Raw genomic sequence first — 24,862 nt, 5'->3', positions numbered from 1 at the left:
TTTAAGGTCCAGTCCAAGCCAGGACATTCTATGATTCTATGAAATACCCTGAAAAACTCCTGGGGTTGTGCAGTAGTAAACATAAGCACAGTTGCAGTCAACAGGGCTTTTCATTTTCATTTTGAGAGGGATATAAAATTTTCTCCACAACCTTTCCTGGCTGAGAGTTCACCCACTTAGGGCATCCTCTTTACAAAAATACTCCTCCCACTGTCTCTGAGAAGAGCTAGATTTCTGGCAGCTTGGCCTCCAAGCTTCACTATAGATGAATGGGAAAGCAGAGCTGTAGTTAACTCCTCATCTGCTGGCAGCCAGGCAAATCCCTGCAGCAAAAATCTGGTAGCAACCTAGTACTTGAAGCACTAGGTTTGCAAGCCAACTTGGCCAGGATTCTGCAAGTTAATGATGCATCATGTTTTTGTTCACCTTTCCAAAGGTTTCTCTTCTGGGTAAAAAGATGATAAGAAAGTGCAGGAAATAATCGTCTGTGCCTAAATGAAAAGAAGTGTAAATGTGACTTTCAGTAAAATCTGCTCCAGAATGTTGCTTCTCCATTCTGAATAACGATTATGAATGATACTGAGCTTTCTTCCAAGCTAGAGACACGTGAGAGGTTTTGCAGAATCAAGGCCTCAGTGCATATTGAGGGCCCTGATTTAGGAGTGGGAATAACTTGGCATAAAATTACTATTCACAACATTCTCTGTGGACACCGCAGACTTGGATGAATTGAATCTGGAGCCAGCAGCTTGTAACCTGGCATCATCCCTGTGTGCCTTTAAATACACTCTGGAAACCAGGGCCTTCAGAAGCTGACTCAGAGCAGCTACGACAGCTGTGTAGGAAGCAGAAAGCAGTGAAGGGCAATCTCCAGCCCTCCCAAACACAGTTATTTCAGACTACCACTCACAGCTCTTGCTTTCATTTTTTTATCTCCAAATACCCCAGTCCAGCAGGCCTGTATGTTCCAATGATTTCACACATTGATGTAATTCCACTGACTTCAAGTGTTACTTAAAGCAAACATTACCATTTCAGTTTGGGAAACCATAGCTGGTCACCAGAGATGCTGCTCATTCTTTTCTGAAACAGAAGAGTTACATTAAAAAGGCTAAAGAAAACTCAATGGCTAAAAGTACTTCTCATTTATTTGAGTGAATAAATGTTTTGTATTGTGTAGCTGACTCAGATTTCACCAATGTTTCTTTTACAAATGATATACGAAGATGCAGTCTGAAAATATCTTTCAGTGCAGTCAATATGAAAATCCCATCATTGCAAGGAGGTCTTGGTGTCATGAATTTCAACTGCCATCAGATTTTTTACATTTTCAAACAGCACTTCTAAGCCTAAGCACCTTGGGGAAAACATTTTAAACCTCAGAAAAACTCCCATTTCTACATTAACTAGAACTTGCATAAAGGTTCCTTAACAAACACTGAAATACTGATGAACCTCCAAGGTAGACTCTTTTACCCTGGGAACTGGCAGCAAGGCTTGAGTTGCCAATAAACAGTACCCAGGACATGCTGGGCAGTGTCAGTTTCTAAAAATGGGTGCAGAAGAAAATGACAGCTGTTGGAGGGCAGGCAGGAACAGAGGAACACACTGATACAGGGGCTTGGCCCCAGTGATCTCTCAGTAAGAGCTGTGGGCCTTGAAGTGAAGTGAGAATTAACCAGGTAAGGAATGCAAGGATTTCCTCTACTGCAATCAATGCAGGAGCTGGCAGATTAAAGGACAAGTGCCTAAAGACTGCTATGTTGTCTGTAAAATGGATTTTGTAATATAAAGAAATTAAATGAAAAGTCTACAACACCTACAAGAATGATAAAAGTATACTACACTAGTACCCTATAATTTCTAGATATGTTCTACCCAGGATTGAATCTAAAGTGTGTAGAAAAGGATTCTCTGAGCTCAGCTCAGCAGGTAGGGGTCATAGAATATTCTGAGCCAGAAAAGACCCGCAAGGATCATTGAGTTCAACTCTTAAGTGAATGGCCCATACCCTCCCTCTCTCTTCTAAAGATTATTTCACCAAAAGCAAAGAAGATGAGAAGTGCACAAGTTAGAGACTGTGTTGACAGAGGAAAGGAAAATGAAAAGAGACAGAAGGAAACAGAGAGATCAGTTTCTACTGAACAGGCTTCCACACTCTTAGTCTTTTAGATTCACATAAAGCTATAATCATTTGGCTTTTGATTTATGGTTTATACATACAAAGATTAAAGTCCAACTCATATCATGAAGGCATTTTACAAACATTTATTGTGATCTTACTATACTTATGCTCCACTACAGCTACTGAAACTTGAGTGTGTGCTTAAAATACTACAAATACTTATTTGCTGAATTGGTAACCCAGCCTATATAGTAAAAAGAAATGTGCTGACGTGCTTAAAACTTAGCTCTACGTGAATGGCTACAAGGTAAGGCATCCCACGTGTCAGCAGCTCCGAACGGGGGAGGGTGGAACTGGATATGGAAACGGGACAGGGCAAATCAAGACTTTAGTGCAGCCCCGCAGCGCACCCACAGCCGTGCCTTTGCGTGCAGCGGCTGTCACAGATCTCCCTTCTCCCGGCCAGGCTGCAGCCCGAGCCCCCGAGCGCACCCATCCCGGGAAGCGCAGCACGTGCGCGACACGGCACCTGCGGGCAAGGACAAGCACCGCGGCCGCGCCGGCCGCCCAACAACCGAGCACAGCGGGACGGAAAGGAGACGTAAAGCGCTGAGGCGTCGGGACGGTGGGCGAAAATTAAAAAAAAAAAAGTCGGGAGCACTGGGGAGATGGCACACGGAGATGCGCGACTGCCGGCGCTCCCGGCTCACGATCAAGCACCCTTTCGCGGTGTCCCTGCGAGCGGCACAACCGGGCACGCTGCGGAGGGCGCGGGACCCGCCGTGCCCGCCGCGCCGCTTCCCTCCCCGCCGCGGGATTGGCCGGCGCGCGCCCCGCCCGCCATCCCGCCCCTTCCCCTTCCCGTTCCCCTTCCCTTTCCCCTCGCCGGGAAACACCGCCCGCCCCGCCTCTCCCGTGCCTGGTTGGATGAACCGGCTGTCAATCATCCGGTCCCCGGCGCGCGGCCCAGCTCCCGCGTTCTCCCCAGGCCGCCGCGGGCGGAGCGGGGGGCGTTCTGCGCTCTTCTCTCTTCATTGGTTGTTCTGGGCCGTCAATCACCTGTCACCGCCAACCGCCGTAGCTGCCCCCGCCCCCGCCCCGCCCCTCCCCCTCCCTCCGCTCAACTCCGCTCGCTCCGCCAAGTTGCGCGGCCGCTGCCCGGCGGCTCCGCGGTTCTGGCGGCGCCACGCGCGGCGGCCCCCGGCGGAGCGCGACCAAGCGGGATGACGGCGGAGGCGCGGGGAGCGCCTGGCGGCGGCTGAAGGTGTACAAGGGGCTCGTGGAGGCAAGCGGCTGAAGCTCAGGAGCGAGTCCGGCCGATGACAGCGGGCTCGATTGTAGGGGACGCGGAGCGAACGAAGCGGGAGCGGGGCAGCAGCGGCGCCGCCGAGCCCGTCCCGCGGCGGGTCGCGCCGCGCCTGCCCTGAGGACAGCGGGACCTCGGGAGGGAAAGTTTGGCGCTCGCCCGCCCCCGTCCCGCCGGGCAAAGTTGTCTTTGGGTTTGTTTGTTTGTTTTCCCTTTCCTCCTCCTACTCCCCCCTTCCGCTCCCCCGCCGGCTCCGCGCGGGGAGGAAACGGCGAGGGAAGCAGGAACTGAGGAGCGACCCGGGAGCCTCCCCAGCACCCGGCAGAGCCCGCTCCGCTCCTCTCCTTGTCGCTGCGGTGTGTGAGGGCAGCCAGGACTTCGTTTTTGGTGGTGTTTTTCGTTGTTGTTTTTTTGTTGGTTTTTTTTTTTTTTTTAAGCCCCTTTGTTTTTTGCCCGCCCGCTTCTCCCTCCGGTACAATATATGCTCGTGGAGAGCCGCCCCGCCGCCCAGCCATGTCGGCGGCCATCTCTGCCGCGGAGAAGGTGGATGGCTTCACACGGAAATCGGTGCGCAAGGCGCAGAGGCAGAAGCGCTCGCAGGGCTCCTCGCAGTTCCGCAGCCAGGGCAGCCCGGTGGAGCTCTCGCCGCTGCCCCAGCTCAAAGGTACGAGCTTGCCCTCCCCTCCGGCTGCAGGTGCCGCTGCCCACAGCGCCTGCCCTGGCTTGGCCCCTGCCCCGCGCCCTCTGCCCTTTAGCCGTGTCCTCCCCTGCCCCCGGTGCTTTCCAGGTAGGACCCGCGGCAGGAATTCCTCCTCTGCTCGCACAAACCAGCGCCGCTGTCCCGGGCGCTGCTGACTCCACTAACTCGCCGCCCCCCTTTTCTGGCTGGTTCGCGTGTGGTATAAGGTCTTATTGAGGAAAATGCAGACCCTAAGTTGAGTTGAGGAGTGCAGGCGACTGAGCGCTAAAAGCTGGGAGAGAGCGGTGGCTCCTCCCACGGGGGGTTTGCGGAGAGGAGCTGTGCCCGTGGCGTGACATCCCGAGTTGGCGGCGAGAGTTCGCGTTCGGCTGCTCCGTGCTTTGCACCGCTCTCGGACAGCGTGCAGCGACGTTTGCTGCTCTCCAGGAGTGGCCTCGGAGACTTCCTCCAGCACGGTGCTGTGTGGAGACACTCACAAGTGAATGAAAACTCTGGATGCTGGCATTGCTGAAACAGAAAATAGACAGTGAAGGTTTTATCCCCTTTTCCTTGAGAAGGCTCAGTTCATTAGGTCACAGAAATGAAGCATAGTTCGTTGCAACCTTCTACATCTTTGAACATCAGAGTACATTTCTGTTTATTTTTAAAATTACGAGAAGGATATGTTGGGGAGGGAATACAAAACTTGTTATTAAAGCATTTGTCAGGGACTTGGAAAATAAGGGAGAGCGATTACCTTAACGTGACCTAGCATGTTAATTTTACTTCCACTGGCTTTAAAGTCTTAAGGCTTTTGAAGCTGCATCATATGATGGTGGAAAAAGAAAAAATCTGATTTGCAGCAAATATCCAGAATCTGAATAAGACATAACAAACTTTAAAATATTCCTAGGTACTAAGTTGTTTTTGTTTTTTTTTTCTGTTTGATTTTTATGCCATTTACAATCATGTCTCTAGTATTTCAAGGCTGTCACGTTTTCCTGCTCTTTGAGTGACAGATGTACATGAATCATAAATCTGGCTCTTAGCAGAAATGTTATTGACTAGAAATAAGCTTAGGCAGGGGAGTAACAAGGGCAGGGTTGTGTGTTTGGTTTTAACGTGCTTGTTGCAGTGGTTTTGGGTGTTAGTTTTAACAACAGCAGGGATGTTCTCTCTGCTTCTTTTGGGCTTTCCTTCCTCTATGAAGTTGTGTCCTGTCTTGGTCCACTGCTTTGATTTGCGGGATTGACAACCTGGATAATTTGTTTGAAATCAAGATTCAGTTTGTGCTGTTCCCATGCTGTTCAGACAATACATTTTCCTCAGGGCTGAATTTGAGAAACCACACTTGAGACTTTGTAAAGGCCCTTGGTAAATACTGCACATAGGTGGCAGACTTCAGAAAGTTTGAGTCCTGGTCCAGCAAACAGTTAAACATACGTGTTATGCAGGGAGCAATTCCAGCTTTAATCAGCAAAATGTCCAAGTTTACATTCTTTGCTGAGCTGGGACTTTAATATTAAATTTTTAACTCTGCATTATTAAGTCTTGTAGTTTTGTGAGTGTGGTTTTACAGCTTTTTACTTGTAACACAGAGAAATTTTGCATGGCATCAGCAGCTCAGATGTTTGGAAATGTGAAGCCATAAACCAGCAGAGGAATTTCTTCAGTTATGCAGGGTTTTATAGTAGTTTGAATCGCCTTATTGCCTGAAGTTCTTAAAGGAAAATCCCTTCAGTCTTTATGCTTATGATTCAGATGTGAAGTCTTGCCTTGGAGACCTGCTTCAGAACAGAAATTGTGGGCAAAATATACTTTTATGAGCTGTAGTGTCCCAAGTAGCCAGTTTGCAGAAAGTCAAGCAGCACTCCTTTTGCTTGTTTTTCTCCCTTAGGTTTGTGATGTTAGATTTGTCCTGAATGTAGCTGTGGGCATGGGATGGTTTCTTTTCATAATGCTCCCTCTCTCCCTTTTTCTCTTAAACCTTCCTTGCCCCTGAAACAAAAAAAGGTTCTAGAAAGAGCTTGCTCTCTCTACAAAATGGATTGTTTAATATAACTATATGATCTAATCACATGTGTCTTGGGAAGATAAATCTTTGCTTTATTCTTGAAAGTTGATAGATAATTCAGCAATAGTTTTGATGCTGCCAGTGTAGTATTATCTACAGAATCATGAGCCAGAATTCCCAGGGATGGGCTAGAAAAGGAAAGTACAGTCATTTTAATGATGCCTATGGATGCTCAGCATACACTTAGTAATTAGAATAAGTTTTTACTTATACAGACATTCTTCAAATAAATGTTAAACCTGAGGTATTTCAAATGTGTATTGGGAGAAAATGGAATATTTTTTAGATTAAAAAGCAGTTTGGTATTATGCTGGTGTAAAATATTTCATCTTCTTTATAGGTATTGTCTTGTTTCATCACTTTTAAGAGATAATATTCTAAAATAAGTATAAACAGTATTTTAAAACTCCCCAGTAGGTTTGCCAGACTGGCCTAAAGCACTTGCATCTATTTTACTGGAGGGAGAGATGTTCCAGAAGAAAAACAGAAGTTACCCATCACTTTAGAAAGTACCTTCTTGAGTAGAGAGTGTTGTGGGATTTTTCCTTTTCTGTAGGGGTTGTTTTGTTTGCCACTGGAATGGCCAGCTCAGAGGGTGAGACACACTTTCAGAGTTTTGTTGTTTCAAAGCCTTTAGACAGATAATCTAAAAATTACATATTTCTGCAGTTAATTGTACTGCTGCTCTGAATTACCAAAATTCTGTGCTTTGGCTGTGTATTTCTTCTCCTGCATCACATCTCTTCTGGTGGGTAACAGTCCCCAATAGCAGGAACTCTTCCCTTCAGAGGTGTTTTTGGGGGAGTGAGGTGGAGAGGAGGGATGGTAAGCCTGTGTGTTGTGGTTAGCATTCAGCTTATCTTTGGGTGTGATGATACCTGTCCTGTGTAGGTGAAAGCTCAGCAAAAAGTGACTGATGGCAGGATACTCAAAATAATTTAGTAATTTGTTGTTCAGTTAATTTAGGAGATTTCCTAAAGCATTGTTATTCAGGACAGTGTCCATCTTACTGTATAATTTAACAACTGAATAAGAAATAGTGAAGACACAGTGATTATATTTAAGAGAAAAAAAGATTGTTTAATCACCCCCCCATCTTCTTTTCATTTTGTTACCTAAAGTTTGTGTAATAAAAAGAATTTTGAAGAATCTTCAGCCAGACTAATGTGCTGGAACACAGCAGGATTTTGTAATTCATGGACAATTCTGAGAGTGTTGCTTTTAAAGAAATCTAGCAACGGAAGTGTTATTTTTGTTGTCTTAAGAAGTGATAATTTTGTCCCAATAGGAGATTGTTTTAAGAGACTGCAATGGCAGTCTCTTAAACTCTCTCATGAACATGGCAATTACCTTCATTTTTGAAAAAGAGATGCAGCTTGACCTTGGAGCCTGATCTGACTCTCTCCAGTAGATGTATGCATGCTTGTCTCTGTCACTTTTGATTGCAGCAGCCTGTAGAAATACAGGTGGAAAGTGGTGAACAGAAAACAGAACTTGTTGCTTTTATTTAGTACAGTTAATATGGCCTGTCAGGTTGTAAAGCAAATAGATTTTTTTTCTTCTGTGTACCAAACTTGTCAACTGCAGCTGGAAAGAATAAACATTTCCTGATGCCTCTTACCCTCACAAGAGAAGAATTGGAAAGTGGTCCCAAAATCTTTCAGCCGTGGACTAGCAATAGTTGGAGGGATCTCTGTGGGGCTGAGAGTTACAGAGGTGGAGAGTACTGGAATGAGAAGACACTTTTAAGAAGACTTCCCAGTATGTAGTGTCAGCATTCAAATACAAGGTGTAAAATAGGTGTTAACTCTGGTTACTTTCTTTACTTAAACCCTTGAGAGAGAGCTTGGCTTTGGCTGAAAACTGGATGCTGTGTTAAAGCCAAGCTTTTGTGGGAATGTTGCAGCGAGGCCTGGTAACCTTGCTGATAGGTGAAATTTTAATGTTATTAAATCTGAGGATCAGTTCAAGCCTCACACTTTGAGTGGTTTTGACTCACATAGTGTGTGCTTCAGTGACATAAATAAGTGGAATTAAAAACAGCTGAGAGGAATTTTCTTGTCCTATTAAGTTGCCTTTGCTCCCCAAGGGAAAATATGCTTCAGAGTTTTAGAATGGTTTACTTTTACTACAGCCCTAATAAATATTTATAAGTGAAAGGACAGCTTTCTCTCTCAGATTTGCACTTGTTTTTTTGTGTCCCTCATGATTCACTGTTATTTCCTCTTCTGTAATCCTCCATCCTCCACCTTTTGTATTCAACATCCCTTGCAACTGTGATCATCTTGGATGAGTTTTTCCTTAAAGTGAGACTCTTTAATTCAGATGAAGAATGAGGATGTTCTATGAGGAATTTATGTTTACCTCTTACTATAATCTCAGCAGGACGTACTATAAAGTAGTCAAAACTTCCTTTTTAGTGAAGTTACAGTCTTGAGAAATAAACAACCTACAACAGATGAAAAAGCTGTGGTAGTTCCATGAAAAACGAGCTGTTTGAATTTTTTTCTATATTAAGGAACTGTTCCTAGTTTATGGAGTGGAACATTTTGGTTTTTATTCTTAACAAATTGACCTTTTTATCCGTAGACTTGAATTTTTGGTCTTAGAATATACTTCCATCAAAAGCAGCTCCTAAATATAGAGCCTATTGACTGTCTTCACATGAACTTTTCTATTTCAATCTTTCACATCTTCCGTGTGCCAGCTTAGTATCAGATTTCTTTTTCCATATTCATTGCTTTCTGGTTTAGTCAGATAGTAGTTTTGCAGGTGCTGAATTTAATGTTAGCTCCTGTAGGAAATAGAAATGGAATTAGTTATTGCTGCAGGCTATCTGATCAAAAGATGATTACTTCAGTCTATAGATTTGAGGTTTTTTTAACATCTGTCTATCTTAAAAACATTCAGTGCTTTTGGAAAGGTGTCATACTAACAGTTCTGGACAGATTAATACTCTTTTAAAGCACAGAGGGGACATGTGTTGTGTTCTCATGAAAAAAAGACACTTCCAGTGAGAAGGCTATAAAATTTAGCTTCTATACCCTCCTTGTCCTGACTCTTGTTTTAATCTAGCAGGTTAAAATTATGGCTTTAGCAGCACGTGGGTTTGGAGGGTTGGAGCTGCAGCCCAATTGGATTAATAGGTAGTAAATAACACCTGTTTTAGAAGACTCCCTTGGCAAAATGCTCTACTAGAAACTGGATGGTGACAGCTTCTTTTTAAAGTCTGAATTATTGATTCCATCAGAGAATTACTGAACTATTTTCTCTTGAGTTTTGCTGAATTTGTGGCCAGTGAATAATGTTGTCTATAAGATGCCTATTTCATAGTTTGTTTCTGACTTGAAAGCTGAGTTCATCATAGTTAAGGTTGTCTTCAGTTTTCCTCCACAAGACCTTATTCTGAGCTGCTCACAACATTGCTGAACTGTTTGGACTGAAGTTTTCCATGCCAAGTATGGATAGTTTTATTTGCAACTCTTCTTCGGGCTAATTTTCTTATTTTCAGCAAAACCAATTAAAATTACTTTGAGCACTAGAGGAAATATAAATTCTATAATGTCAATATTAAAAAAAACCCAAACCATGAATTGTGTTGAGGTTTAATCCTTGCTGTACTTTGGAGCTTAGCACGTGGTTCTTAATGAAAACGAAGCTCGTGTGGTCTAAATTCTTGTTTGGTCCAATTGTAGCTGTTGTAGCTCAGCAGCAGGACTGATGAGTTGGTGCTGGGACATAGAGCTCCTTCAGGATCTGCTGTGCTGCTCCCATCTGCCACGCTCTGGGGGGCTGCTCTGTGTGCCTTTCTTTGGGCTTCTTGTCTGCAGTCCTGCTAGGACAGCAGTAGGCAAAGTCAGACAGCAAGTGTAGGCAAAGCCTGTCATTTCTACAAGCAAGAGCCCGGGGTACATTTCAGGTGGAGACGTGGTATGGAACTGCTGAGATGATGGAAAAGCTGAAGTGGGAAGAGAGGGCAGAAGCCAGGTCCTCTCCAGTGGCTGCAGAAAGCTCAGTGTTTGGAGTCCCAACACTCCTGTTGGCTGTGAAACTTTCTGGAAATATTTCTTAACATGTTCTCTTCTAATTTCTTTGTAACTTTTCGTTGCAGCCATGGACTTTGAACTTCCCATGATCTTCCTGAAACTTCACAGGCTTAGGGTTTTTGTTCTGTACATCAGGAGTTGTTTGCAGATTAGCTGGTTCATCAAATGAGAGGTTTTTTCCTTGAGAATTTAAAGTCGAGGAGAGCATTACTGTACATTTAGGGGTGGGAAGTGAAGCTGGGAAAGGCTGCTGAAATGTAAGTGCAGGATACTAAGCCTCAGTATCTTCAGGGCATGGAGGCTACAGGAACAAACAGTTGTCTGATCAGAATTCAGCAGACCTGTATCCTGCTGAAAGAGTAGCATGTACTGCTGCAATGGACATGGTGAAAAAAAGAGGCTATAGATTAAAAAATAGAAATGGTGCTGTTGCGTTGCCTTTTACTGTTAGGAAAAGATTTCTGTCTCATTCTCATCTTAAGTTTCTTCTCTTTTCCATTGTTTATCTTGATCTTACCAAACAAAGCTTTGGTGAAATAGATGGGTTTTGTCAGCTTTGTTGATATGATAGGATCCAGAAGAGAAGTACAAAATTTGCTGAGGAGTTGAGAGGTTGAGGTGAGAGTAACAGCAAAAATTATATTTGTGCATGTCTATTCAAGAACAATGCTGCAAAAGGAAGATGTTCTATTTCTAGTAAATCATTTTTTAAAACACTATGAATTTAAAAGATGATAAAGTTGCTCCTTACAATAGGAGAAAAGCTTTCCACATTTTATACAAGTTTCAAATGACTGTTTAGAAGTTTGTATCTGAGACCATCACACACTTGGAGAGTTGGCAAGCTGTGGGTGACAGACAATGAGAGTGGCACAGTTGATTTTCTCAGAACAGAAAGAGGAGGTGGGTTGAGTAAGTTTAGAGTAGGACAGTATAGCATGGGGCTGGAAGGCTGATCTGAAAATGATGAGGAATTAAAAGTCACAGCAATGTCTCTAAATATGAAGGGGGAAACAGCTTCATTTCTACTATAGCTGCATTAAAGGATTAGCAGAGTGCACCACTGCATGAACAAGTGAGCTTTTAGAAGTGATTTAATAGGCTTATTTCTGTAGATGCTTGGTCCTTCAAAATACAGAGGCACAGTTTTTGTTTTATTAATTTCATCCCAAATAAAATTGTATGGGAGAGTATAGGGGAGGAAAAAGTGGGCTTTTTGAAAAAGGTTCTAATTTAGTGTAATTGTGTAAAACTTTTGAAAAGCCTACTGTGTTTTCCATTACAAATTCTATGCTTGAAATATGACATACATCTAAGATTGAAGTCTTGTTAAGCTGCAAAATTCTGATTCCCTGTCTATGAAAAAGCAACAAATAGTGAGAACTGAGCTTAGGTCTTGAATTATGTATGGGAAACAAACTTGAGCATTTCAGCATAGTTGGATTCTGTAGGAAAGCAGTTGTTGCTTTGAGAAGAAAAATGAAGATGTGAGTATCAGCACCCTCTTGAGAGACATGGGCTTGGTCCCACAGTGAAGTCAGGAAGGACAGGTTTAGTAATACATATTTCTTCATTTTCCCTTAAGAGTAGGAAGTGGGATCAAAATAAACCAAATACATCAAAATGATGTAAATTGAGTTTAAAAATAGCCAAGAGATTTTGCCAAATGGGAGAGGACTTAAATTGCAGGTTCCCTCATCACTGAACATATTTAGAGATCTTGGTAGAGTGTAACTGTTTCGAGTATGCTTGAAATTGATGAAAAAATTACCTCAACCTTTTATTTATGAGGCTAAATGTCTACTTCACTTAAATTAAGCAAAGAGATCTCACAAATGTTTGGTATTTGTCTGCTCAGGATGATCTGTTCTTGTTCAGGTTGGGAGTTGGGTCACTGAATGCAGCACAACCAGGATTTCACCTGTGTTCCCTGTCTAATTTAATCATAATTCTTTCCAATGCAACGTAGTTATAAAGTGTCTCATTATTGATCCAAGAAGATTTCGAAAAGTAAGAAATACTTGTTTAGCCAATTTGTAAACTATGTATTTATCCAAGGAGTTAATCCAGTACTTGTAACTTCCACACAGATTTTCACAGGAATTCAAAGGAGGAGGTTGTGTTTTGGAAAGTTAGATTTGCTGTTTCCTCTGGCACACATTTCATATTAAATTACTTCTCTATGCATTTCCTTCACGTTTAAAAGCCAAGTGCTAAATTAATTACAAAATAAGTTTCTGTACTCTTGTTAAATTGTGTATAACAGCTACCCTTGGTTTCAATAAAGGGTATTTTAATATTTCTATTAGCACTAATATTGCCATGTGAAAATTACATGAGTGTTTCTTGAGTTTCTGGAAAATAAACTTGATTTGTGTTGACTTGCATGTTCTAGTGTGATGTCAAACTGGAGCAACTTCATCTTACTCAAAATTAATTTTATATTTAGATATGGTGAGGAAATGATAGGGAAGTTAATAGATTTTTAATCTGTTAATAATATGCAACAGAGATCCACTTATGGCATGCTTCATAATTACCACTCATTAATTATAAACTCCCATAATGTCAGACAGGAGTTTTGCAGTTGATGGAAAGGGAACTTAAATTGTAAATACATTTGCTGTCCCTTCAGACTTACAAGGTACAAATCAATTTGTTTCGTTCGAGCAAAGTGTTTAGGTCCCTGTGAATTGAAAATGTTATTTATGCAGTCCAAGATAACAGGTATTAATCTGAAATTTTTACTGAGCCTGTGTGGCACACAACTTTGTCACCTGCTTCTTGGCTGTGTGCCCTGGTAAAATTTGTGCAGGGCACTACAGCTTTTGAGGGGCAAAACAGGGAGCAGAGCTGCTCAGATTATTCTTTTAATTCTTAGCAGGGTAGATGTAACACCCTCACCCTCATCACACCCTCAGGGGCTTTATTGCATATTCAGAATTACATGTGAAAATCCAGTGTTTTGTTGAACCATTACACTTTGATAAATGGCGTTTCTGTAAGGGCAAGTGCTTCAATTTGTGGAAAAGTGTAAATAATGTCATATTTTGGGAACATGGAGCATCATACTAATTGTCCCTTCTGATCTTTTCGATTTGACACTCTCAGAAGCTTGGTCTCTAGTGTCCTTCCATTTCTGTAGTCCCTTGGGTTTTGCTGGTGGTTCATTTTCCTGGCACAAGAGTGAATTACCTGGAGTAACAAGTTGCTTGTGCAGCATCTTTGAGTGCTTTCACCTTGTGGCTCATTCAGTGTAACCTTAGATTTTAAAGAAATGACTTGTTTACATACCTAGGGCTTTACCTTAATCTTTATTTGTTCTCTTGTTAGGAGGACTTCTTGAAAGCATCTCTTATTTTACCATAACAAAAACCTTTGTTACATTTCATTATTTAAAAAGCTGTTTAGGAGCTGTCTTTGCTGTTTGGGAAAGCAGTTTCAGTTCTTGGGCCTGTGTATCAATTTCTGTAATTTTAAGCTAAAGGTGCTATCTATCCCATATTCACATCTTCTGAGAAACAATTTCCCATTCAAAAAGTCAGTTGCTCTCTTTTCCTGACTGAATGACCTGGCTATGCATATGAATTCCACTATAGGATTTATCACCCTTAAATTCAGAAGTCTCTTCATTAAAGAGGCAAGTTCCTGTTTTAAATTAATTTTTTAGAGGTTCTGGGTACGTTCAAAAAAGGCTTACCCTGCCACATGATCAGTCACTAAAACTGCTTTATGGGTTTTAAATGATGACAGCAAATACAGTAGCAGTGTGTGCCAAAGCCATAAATGAATGCGTTGGAGAGCATTATAGTGGCTTATAGGTGGGAGCAAGCTTGTTTCAAGTACAAGAGCAGTGGGGGGGGGGGAGGGGGTAATTGTTTTTTGAAAATATAACACTTCATCTGTGTGAGAAGTGAAACTTCTTTGCCTTTTCTAATAAATACTTTCACTCGAACAAAACTTCATATGGTTAGCCATGTGCAAATTCCTCAACTTCTCAGTACTGTCAAAAGCAGCACTGGTTCAACTGTGTCAGTCCAGTGGACATTTTTTCCCCCTGCTTTTCCTTGTTGTTGCATGGAACTGAATTTCAGCTAGATTCTGAACTGCTGGCGTGCTCTTGAGGTAACCTTTGTATTGTTAAACTTGTACCTTTGGTTAAGGGTGACTTTAGGCTGTTTTTTTGTTCCTGTTCCAGTGATTGGTATGCTGGGTGAGTTTTTATTTGTTTAAAGAACCAATGGTGCTTTAATTCTTCTTTTTTTAGAAAGTGTGGTAGAAATAAGGTGAATTGTGGCAGGCCCGGTTACTAGAGTCTAAGGACCAAGAGGATAATTTGTATTTTTGCATCTTAACTGTTTGTTGTCTTCTGTAATTAAACAGTAAGAAATAGGGCTATTAATATGAAAGTATTTCAGTACTTTCTTACTCTCTGAAGTGTCTTGGTTGACTCAAATCTTAATTAAAATCAAGGGATTTAACATGGTAGTAGCTGGAGACTCTTAACTTTATGAGGTTATAAGAAAGCCTGGAAGATAGAAGGTAGAAACAATCTAGATAAGACACTTGCAGTTCATTATCATTGCAAGAAGCCCTGTCACAGAATTTGTGACAGATGTTGTTAGATCAGCGTGGGCTTTTCAGATTTTCTGGACTGATTTGTTGAGGTCAACTGCTGGCCACGTGGAGCAGCAGATGAGACTCTGAACAAACAATATCTTACTTTGTGGGAGACAACTTTCCAGGAGTACTTTTTACTAAATGACTTAAAAATTATCTGTAGCCTAGACTTGTAACTAACCCTCTAAATCACAGTGCTGCATATGAATAAAAGGAATTGTTGATTGCTATTCTCATCTAGTTTTACTTCTAACATGCGATTTCCTTTTTTTTTTTTTTTTTTTTTCCTTCCCGGGCATGTATCACAGAATTAATCTTAAATTGAGAATATTGCAATGAGCAAAACTTCTGATTTTCTTACTATTTCAAAAGAGAGTGGAGACTTACCATGTGGAAGGTGCCACTGTGTGCAAGTCTTGCCTGATGACCATCTGCAGAATAGTTGACTTAAAAATGGAAGTACAGGAGAAGCTCAGCTTGTTATTTTGATTGCCTTTGCAGTCCTGATTTCTGAAATGAAGAGGTTAAATGTTAGTGTGAGTACCTAGGTCTTAGATAGGATTGACGGATTGACCAACTTGGTAATTCTGTGCCAAGTCCTTTTTGTGTTTGTTTTGTGTGAGTTTTTTGTTTTATTTTGTTTTTTGTTTTATCTCCTATGGGTAGTATAAATTTCCTTTCAATAATGATTGAAAATGCATTTTTATTTCATTGTCTTACAAATCTCCTTCTCTAGTGAACAAGCTTACTATTGAATAAGGAGCTGGTTAACTTTAAGGATGCATGATGTTGTTCTGACTCCCTTATGTGTCCTGGAAAGTCAGAGTTCTGTTTACTGGCAACATGGAGAAAAATTCACTCAGCCCCTTCTGGAGTCCTAGCAACAGCTGTAGATTTTGGGGTAACAGGAAATTTGAAAATACATTCTTTGAACTCTTGGAGGGGGCAGAGGGAAAACCTACAACTCTGGTCTGCTAAAAAATAGTGCTTATTCTTTAGGGTGACAAAGATTTTTTTAATGTGGAAAACTTGAAAATATTGATGAAAAGTTCCTTGGATGCCTGTGGTGCTGCACAGAGCTCGTCTGAGTAACCCCATCAGTTTCAGTGGGGTTGTTGAGCTGCCAAGAGCTGGAATTGTGGGAACTTCTCCTATGGGGGTACATTTTTTCTTTAAAAAGGAGCTTAAAGTGATTTAAAACAAAACAAAACCCCAAAAATAACCAAACCTCACAACAAACACAAAAACCAAAATGTGTTATTCTCAAAAGTCTCTAACTTCAATGAAAAATCTTACCTACCCATTATCTCATGCCTCAGTACTTGGGTGATAGGGTTCCAGAGGAGATGGTAAACTAACTTAGCAGCTCACTGCAGAGAGCTTCTGCTCCTGTCTCTAATCCTGTGCCAGAGCTGATGCACATCAGGCCCCTCCAGAAGCCATTTAACCTCACTAATATGACCATGTTATTGAGTTAAGGCAGCTTAGGAGGAGCCTGACGAGTTCCAGAGCCAGTGCTGATGGATGGATGTGACTGGAACAGAGAAGGGGAAGGGAGGAGTAAATGGGAAAGGGGGTAGCAGGGAGAGAGACCTCTCTCAGTCTCTGTCAGCCAGCAGCTTTGCTGCCTGTCAGGCTGCAGATGGAGACTTCTGAGAACCTGGAAACACTCTGTGCCCTGTTGTAACATCAACTGCACCAAAACTGCATCTCCTAACAATGTTCTGCCATGCCTGTGACATCAGCACTGACACTCACTAGGAGAGACCACAGCAATCACATACACAAGAGCTCCCTGGGACAAAACCAAAGATTACATTTAGGTCAAATGGGACTCGCCATGCTTGGTTTATGTAAGTGGGGCAGAGTTTATCACACTACCTCCTTTTCAGACTAATGGTGTCTCTGAAAGGAGCAGGCTGTTCAAAAGCATTGCTTCCTATAAATGAAAAGCCCCAAAAACAAACCCAGAGGTTTGGTGTCTCACAGTCCCCATGCTCATCTCTCCACGTCAGTGTTAAGGCTTTGTCCTGTTCCAGCAGATCCTTCCACCACTGAGCTGAAAACAGTGCAGTAAGTGTAGCCAGGCAGCAGAGCCTAAATCTTAAACTTTGCACTGTGGAATGCAACACAATTGTGACATGATCCTCTTCATGTGTTCAGTTTGTCAAGGAATTACGTAGAATTGTCACAAATTTCTAAGGAGATAGGTGTTACTTAATTCTGTAATATCATTGTCCTCTAAGTGCTTGAAAGGGCTGTGTGTGAACTGCTTTAAGAGGCTGTCAGACAAAAGCTCCTTGGTTGTGTCTCTGGCTTCTTCATCTTCCTGGAGTAGCTGTTTCAGGAAAAACTAGAAATATTAAATTAGTGAGAGTTAAAAAAAATAAATGGAAAATGTTTGCAAATTTTTGAGGTTTTTTTTTTTTTTGTATTGGCAGGAAGACTACGAATTTTGAACTTGCCATTTGTGTAGTTGAGAGAGTTTTTGTGGATTTAAAGTCTGGTTTCTGCTGATGAATCAAGGATTATGTTAGGTTCTCTGGCTTTGTACCAAAGGTCTTGGGTAAACAATTGTGTTGAGAAAGGAGAAAGGAGAATTGTCTTTCTTTTCCTTCCAGGAGGAAGGCCTGTAAATGTAAGAGATAAATATATGGTAGGAAGACATGGTTGTAGTGTGGTTTTGTCTCCATTTATGTACTATTGAGGTAGCTCTTGTCAATTCTTTTTCTTTCCATATTTTACTTGGGCCTGCCCTAGAAAGATTAGTCTCTTAACTCAATATTCTGTGCTTAGATTTGCATTGATGACCTTTTAAGTCTGAAAGCATTCGATTTAGAGACAAATCTGTACGGTCATGCAGTTTCAACGTTTAAAACTTCTGCTCAGGAAGAACTTCCAAGTCAAATTTCTTGTTACTTTTTGTCCTTTATTATCGTGCCTACTGTCTGTAATGAGTGGGGGTTTGTAAACAGTACAAATAGTCTGTGGAGAATTTAAGTATTATGAAGTGCAACAATTAAATTAAGTATTTTAATCAGGTACAAGCTGTCTACTATCTATCATGGAAATGACCAGCGGCAAGTCATGATTAAAGTGGATCATAATTTGCAATAATTCTTTTGGTGCTGGATGTTAAGTTTTTGTCTTCAGGATTTCCCATCATTATGCTTGATTCAGGGTTGTTTCATTGAGGCATCCACTGTCTATTTTGAACCTAATTTATCTTCTGTGGTCTTTATGGTATTTAGGGTATTTGAAGAATAGCAATTATCTTGAACTCCACATGTATGATGTAAATCTTCATAGAATATTAGATTAAAGCTGGGTTAAAAATCATGGCTGTGGGTTGTTCAACTACTAAAGCTAAAAGCTCCAGTATTTATGCAGTTATGGTGGCACAGTTTATTTTATTCCTAGAACTAGAATAAACTATTGTGATATGATTTTGTTGTGGTATAAAATTGTCTAGCTTTCACTGTGCTGGTATAAAGGCAAGGCTTTGAAAAGTTGAGAGCCCTATATGACAAATTTTCCTCAATCACTTGGTTGTTCCCATGGTACCTTTCATAACATTCCTGGGACAAATGTGCAATGTGTCAAGCAGGGATTGAGCACATGAAGACAGATTGTGCTGATAGAACAGAGCTGGCTTTCTTGTTACCTTATTTTTGCCATGGTTGCACATAATTTTCATCTCTTGCAGATGACTAGAGATGATAAGTTGATAAAATAATTGTGTTTCCCCTTGCAAGTCCAAAAAAAGGATGTTTGCTTAAAAGAAGATACTTTGGTTTTACTTTAAATGTTTTAATAGTAACAAAACAGATTAATGGGTGGGTTTTTAATTTGGAGAAACATGTCCAATTGAAAGAGATCAGATTGCTAATGAAATGGACTGCTCTGATGCATGGCAGGGGAGAGATTCTCTTTTACTCTGGTGTCTAACCAGAAGTGGCCAATGCAGGAATTTATTTGAATGAATTGGAATGGACTGCTCTGATGCATGGCAGGGGAGAGATTCTCTTTTACTCTGGTGTCTAACCAGAAGTGGCCAATGCAGGAATTTATTTGGTATCCTAGGGAAGGTAATACATGATTTAATTATTTTGTATGAATTCCAGTTACTGGCTTTTAACCTGAGCTCTTCAGTCTGTTTGAACCATGGTTAGAAATATTCAGGTGCTGTCTGCTGGTTTCTGAAAGTTCTAAGTAAATTTTGCTTAGTGACACTTCATTTATAATTTTTAAGAAAAATTTTTATCACCAGCTAACTGTATTGTATTAGCTGTGCCCCACTTGTGGACCTTTGTAACTCAGACTATAGTTGAGTTTGTAGTGAGGGAAAATAAGAGTAGGCTTGGTTCCTGTGTCAGTCTGGCTATCAGCTTGGGGCTAGCAACGAAAAAAGCTGCCCTCCCTGTGTTGGTTCCTTAAATTAGGTTTTTTTGGATTTTATCCTCAGCATGTCACTGTTATTGCTTTGTTGCTATGATACAATACTTACTCATGCAATCCGCTGTAGAATATTAGAAGATCTGAGCTGAAATGTTACGTAACTTACAAATGTTTTTACAGCTGATGTTCATTATTTTGCAGAGTGTAACAATTCGTGTCTTTGTAGTTATCTGAGTGAAATAAGCATCTTGCAAGGTTTTTTCTTCAAAAGAAGAACGGTTCAAATGGCAGAATTGACATTCAGAAGTGTGAATCGTTCTTCATGAGGGAGTAGTAATTGCCGGCTGGTTCAAAAGCTCCCTGAAGTTGTTATGCTCAGCTAATAGGATCATACCTGTCAGGTGGGGAAAGGGAGCACAATGCAGTATTCTGGTGCCTGGGTTTCCAGGGCACAGCAAGCACTATGGCTTACAGTGGAGGTGTGTCAGTCCATTTCAGCAATTACTTTTTGCTTATGGAAACGAAGCTGTTCTATCAGATAACTGCTGAATATTACACCTGCTGTAGACTGTTGTCATTCCAGCCATTAAGTGAAAGATGCTTTGATAGGAAACTTGAGAAACAGGCATTATCAGAGTGAACTGATAATCGTATTTATACTTTATTTATGCTGTTAAAGGTATAAACTTCATGAAGTTTGTTGAATTAGAATAATTCTAAAACATTAAAGAGAAGTGTGAGATTTTTCGTGATTTATTCAGGTTTTAAAGTGAGGCTTAAGATTTTCAGTACCCAGTTGCATTTTCTTGTCTTGGTAATTGTTTTTGGTGCTGAAACAGCAGTGCTCATAGCCATACTGCAGTGAATGAATGAGGCTAAGGGATGTACTCAGGCCATAGACCACTCTTAAAAATTCTTCAGGGGAGAGCATTCTTTATTTGGAGATAAAATTGGGAATACGATTTTTTTCACCAGAGTGAGTGAAATGCCAGCTGGCTGATAGCTGAGGTGGTGCTGTATTGGTCCAGTGGCTTTGAACCCCTATGAACAGTTTAAAACTAGAACAAAAGACACAAACCAGATTTTCAGTTAAAGCCATGACTTTTCTATGATTGTTATGATCATGCAGCTTTGGAACAGCTACAACATATTAAGGATGTATTAAATTTTTGAAGAGTGTAGTGCTTGATAATCTTTCTCTTTTAGAGTAAATGTGAAATGCTAATGGAGGAATTCTGCTTATCAGATTACAGAGGTACTGAATGCTAAAATGAAAATGCTAAGTCACAGTCAAACACATTGTCTTAATAGGCCAAAAAATCTGGAAAACCCTTATATGACTGGGATTGTCATAAATTATTTAGACTAAGGCATTAAAATTCAGGATTAATCCTCTCGAAATACTGGAATTCTTTCTTCAGAGAAACGTTGATCACATGATGTCAAAAGTATGTGAAACATTTTGCATTGGGGTAAAAAGACAAGGTTCCTTCAAAGCAGATTTTACAGCTTTTAAGCAGGTTACATAATAAAGGATTAGGGAACAGAATGAGACAAATCGGATGAATGAAAGGTTAGTTTGATGCACTGCTTCTGGATGTGACTTTTGGTGATGGAAAACTGAGACTTATTAATATTTATGTATTTGAAATAAAGTTAATAATGAGTTAATTAACAACTCATTGCTGGTAAATAAATTTACTGCCATGTCTTTGTCCATTATTTCTTTCATGTACCAAAAGCTGGGGATGGTGGGTGTTCCATTCTGACATACAGATATTTTCAGTTTGGGCAAAATTGCTTAATAATTTGCTATTAGTTTGCTGGCTGAAGCACAACTCTTCCCCACTAAAAAAACAAGTCATAACTATGCAAATTCTTGTCAACAAAATAGATTTAGAAATCCTGTTTGCTTCTACAGACTTAAGTGTTTGGGGTTTTTTTTTCTTTTCTTTTTTAGATGCCACCTTCAATGAGCAGCAAGATCTTTTTTGTCAGAAGTTGCAACAGTGTTGTGTGCTCTTTGACTTCATGGACTCTGTTTCAGACCTGAAAAGCAAAGAAATCAAGAGAGCAACACTGAATGAACTGGTTGAATATGTTTCAACAAATCGTGGAGTGATTGTTGAATCAGCTTATGCTGACATAGTGAAAATGGTAAGTAGAATGCTCTTGTTATAGTTTGTATTTTAATAAAATCAGTTTATGACTCTAATGGCATTTAACTCAGAATTGTGGTTGGTTATTTTGCTTATACAATACAATATAATTTGTTAATGATAACTTGGCTCAGAAAGGCTTGTAAAAACAAACAACTTGCAAGTTTTAATTATTAGCTGAAACATGATGCATTCAGGTTAATTAAAGTGAAAGAACTGGTATACTGCAGCTACTTGCAGTCTGGGTAAGCTTTAATTTATTCTCTTTCAGAAAATGGCAGTATTTCAGTGCTGCCTACCTTTATTTACTAGTAGCAATGGAGAATTAGGCTAAAGTTTTCTGGTAGTGATTGCTGCAGATGCTGGCAACAGCAGAAGGGTTTATCAGTATAAGAAAGCAACTCTACTCTGTAAATACTTTTTGTGGCTGTTTGTTATTATTTTGGCCTTGGAGAGCTGTACTAGAGTAGCCCAAGTGGTTTGCTGAAGTTATAAACCACAGGATGACTTGTCCCATGCAATTGCTGCTAATGGCTTGTTGAATAATGAACAAAATATTTGTGGTTATCTGCTGACTTTCCCAGGTGTTTATGTACAGTTTCAAATGCTACTTAAGTCATGTTTTTGATCTGCCTATACCCCATGTACAGGGAGTGCAACTGAAAGACGCTTGAGAATAATCTGAAATTTGAGAATAATCTGAATTTTTTTTTTTTCCTAGAAGTGTGAAATGTAAAAACAATGGCTTTAGTGCCCATGCATTTACACTTTGGTGAAGTTTACATAGATAAAATGCTGACTTTAAAAGAGCTCTCAGGAGCATAAGCAGAGCAGTTCACATATACAGCCTGCAACTTGTGTAGTTCTCTATACATTACAAATTAGTTTTTTCCTAGGGTTCATTTTGTTTGTTGTTTGGTGGTCTGTTTGCTTGGTTGGGGAGTTTGCTTGGTTTTTTTCTGGGCAGTTGATAGGGAAGATCAGATCTTTGATGTAAATAAGTGTGGAAGTTTTGCCATTATACTGAAGGGCTGGATTATTGGAACCCTTTTAATTGTTTTGGCTGTTTCAGCAGATGCTTATTAAGTTTTACAGAAAAATCTAGGACACTGGGGGTTTTGTATAGTTTTGTATTTTAAAGGACCTGGTTTTCTGTCCTAAATGTTTTTTGCATAAGAAAATAAAGGACAAAGTATGTTCACCTCTTCTTAGGCTTCTTTTTTTTTCTTGCTGCTGGTGGCAGCAAGCCTGAATCCTTGCAGTATTTTCTCATTCTCTGTGCCCTCTGTAGCCCCTTGTTAGAAGAAAGAATATACTAACTAGCCCATAGTGCTTGTTGAAGGGAGGTTTTCTTTTATATTGGAGTTGTTTTCTTTTCTTGGAGATAAGGTGCTGTTGAGCTGTTCTTTTGAGGTTTTTTTGTTGTGCAAATGATTGGATTCTGTGGATGCTTGTTTTTCCTTCCATAACAAATTTCCATCTCCTTTCCTCCCCTAAAATGACAGAAAGTGAAGAAGCTCAGTGAGAGCTTTAAATGCTCAGTGAGAGCTTTTTGAGAGCTTGAGACAAAAGATCCCTCCAAGCTTGAATAGTATTTCTAATCTCCCTGGCAACTGGCAGCAGCAAAGGCCTTTGCTGTGAATTAGGACGAAGTACCAGCTTTCAGAAAAAAATCTGCATGGGTTTGTCTCTCCCTCCGTATAACACCTGTGTCAGGCTCATGTCTTTCTTGGTAGCAAAACTTGAATGAGATTGAAGAGTTACTGTTTCACTTCTGTTTTCTTGGGTTTTAAGTTTTTAGGCTGTTCAGTGTTCCTGCGTTAAAAGAAAAAAAAAAAAATTGTGTTTTGCTGCAGAGTTTGAAGTGTGGTTTTGGGATGAAAAAGTAGAAACGGCCTTAATAAAATCCAGCAATAATCTGGCTGGTGGTAAAGGACAGGCAGTCTAAAAAATTCTCTGAGAAAAGCCAGAGTAGCAGCAGTGGCAGAAGCAGAAACAATTTCTTTCCAAAGCCCTTGTCTTTCCCAAGGCCTGAGACAACTTCTCTCCAGCTCACAGAGGAAACAGCCTCAGGTTTCAAACAGGTTTCCTTGGAGTCGCCTGAGCTGTGGGGAGGCAAAGTCAACAATGCCTTAAAGATAGCAGGAAGGGAAATAAAATGTTCTTTCTGACCAGTGCGTGGGCAAGGTCTGTGCAGGTGAGGTGGAGGTGTCTGGCATTCTTTCCTTCACTGGTCTCTGTTGCCAGGATAGCTGCTGAGCCAAGGCTCCTGTGGTTGTCTCTGCTCTGCTTGGATCCTCAGGCAGGGAGCTTGAAGTGATACCAGTATCATTTCAAGCCACTGAGGATGGAACAGCATCATTTAAAAAAGTCTTTGTTTAAACAGATGTGCAGGACACAGTGTAGGTTATCTTTTTGGTGCCCTGGGCAACCTCATTTTCCTTCAGCTGAGGAGGAGTTTTGCTTACAAATAGCTTTGAAGGTGTAGCACAGCACTCAGTGCACCTCTGTTCTGGGTCATCCAAAACTAGTGTCTTCTCTGTTTGGAAATTCTCAGTTAAAAGCACTCTGAAGATAAAAGGAAATTAGAGTTTGGCATTGTGAATATTTTAAGTTTTAAAACTTCCTGGGAAATTAGAAAGTTCTAGCTTGTATCAGTTTTGGGAACATGACAGAAGTGCCTCTTCAGTAAATGTAACTCTTCATCTCCTTGTGCCCATCAACCTCACCTTGTTCCCCAGCAGCATATAAAAATCTAATGTAATGAGAATGTCCTCACAGGCTGTATGAGTTGTGAATTCAGAATTTAAAAGAAATCAGCTATCCTCAATCTGCACGCTCAGAAACTAGAATTGAACCTAGTATCTTTCAAATGTTTAGATAAAAGATAATAAGGCACTTTTTTTCTTTTTTGTTTTATTAAAATATAATTGCTGTATCTCAGTATACTAACTGGCACATTTTCTGATGTCATTTTTGGGAAACTTGAGGCTTTTATTTAGAAAAACTGATGCTGTATTTATCTGGAAATCTATCCAGCTTTAACAACCTTTTATGATTTGTGTTTCTGAAATTGCAGTTTTGGGCTAAGACACCACTTAGGAAAGAAAAAGAATGTTTTAAATAATATGAGAGGATATAGAGAAGAATTTGCAAAAGTATTGCAAACATAAGGTAAATTAACTGTTTTGGTTTTTTATGGAAGACAGACTAGTAGGTAAAAAGGGTGCAAGGTTTATTTTAAGTTTCATATATCCTTGAGAGATGAATAATGCTAGTGGAAGTCTGAATACTCTGAAAATCTTACAATTGGTTTTCCAAAGGCCTGGCTGAGAGGCTTGCTAATTGTTTCTCCTACTAAAGTGTATTTAGTAGCTTTGTTTTGGAGATGAAGCTTACTACTCTGAGTTCTGTGCTCAAGGCTGACCAGCTCAGTTCAGCAAGATGCATCTAGA

At 40.6% G+C, this 24,862-nt stretch overlaps 1 protein-coding gene across 2 annotated transcripts in view; it reads left to right on the top strand.

The window, feature by feature from the left end:
- Positions 1-3,262: 3,262 nt before the first annotated feature.
- PPP2R5A (protein phosphatase 2 regulatory subunit B'alpha) overlaps positions 3,263-24,862 on the top strand; it is a 42,699-nt gene continuing 21,099 nt past the window's right edge. The window contains exons 1-2 of one of the 2 annotated variants that reach the window (XM_059841079.1): positions 3,263-4,095; positions 21,209-21,405. In XM_059841079.1, the coding sequence (XP_059697062.1) occupies positions 3,945-4,095; positions 21,209-21,405 (348 nt within the window). In that variant the 5' untranslated portion in view covers positions 3,263-3,944. The remainder of the gene's footprint in view (positions 4,096-21,208; positions 21,406-24,862) is intronic. The other variant, XM_059841078.1, reaches the window with a different exon arrangement.

This window comes from Haemorhous mexicanus, chromosome 3 (genome assembly GCF_027477595.1).
Source record: "Haemorhous mexicanus isolate bHaeMex1 chromosome 3, bHaeMex1.pri, whole genome shotgun sequence".
Taxonomy (NCBI): domain Eukaryota; kingdom Metazoa; phylum Chordata; class Aves; order Passeriformes; family Fringillidae; genus Haemorhous; species Haemorhous mexicanus.
Note: the sequence above shows the minus strand (reverse complement) of the source record. Positions and strands in the feature narration are given on the sequence as shown.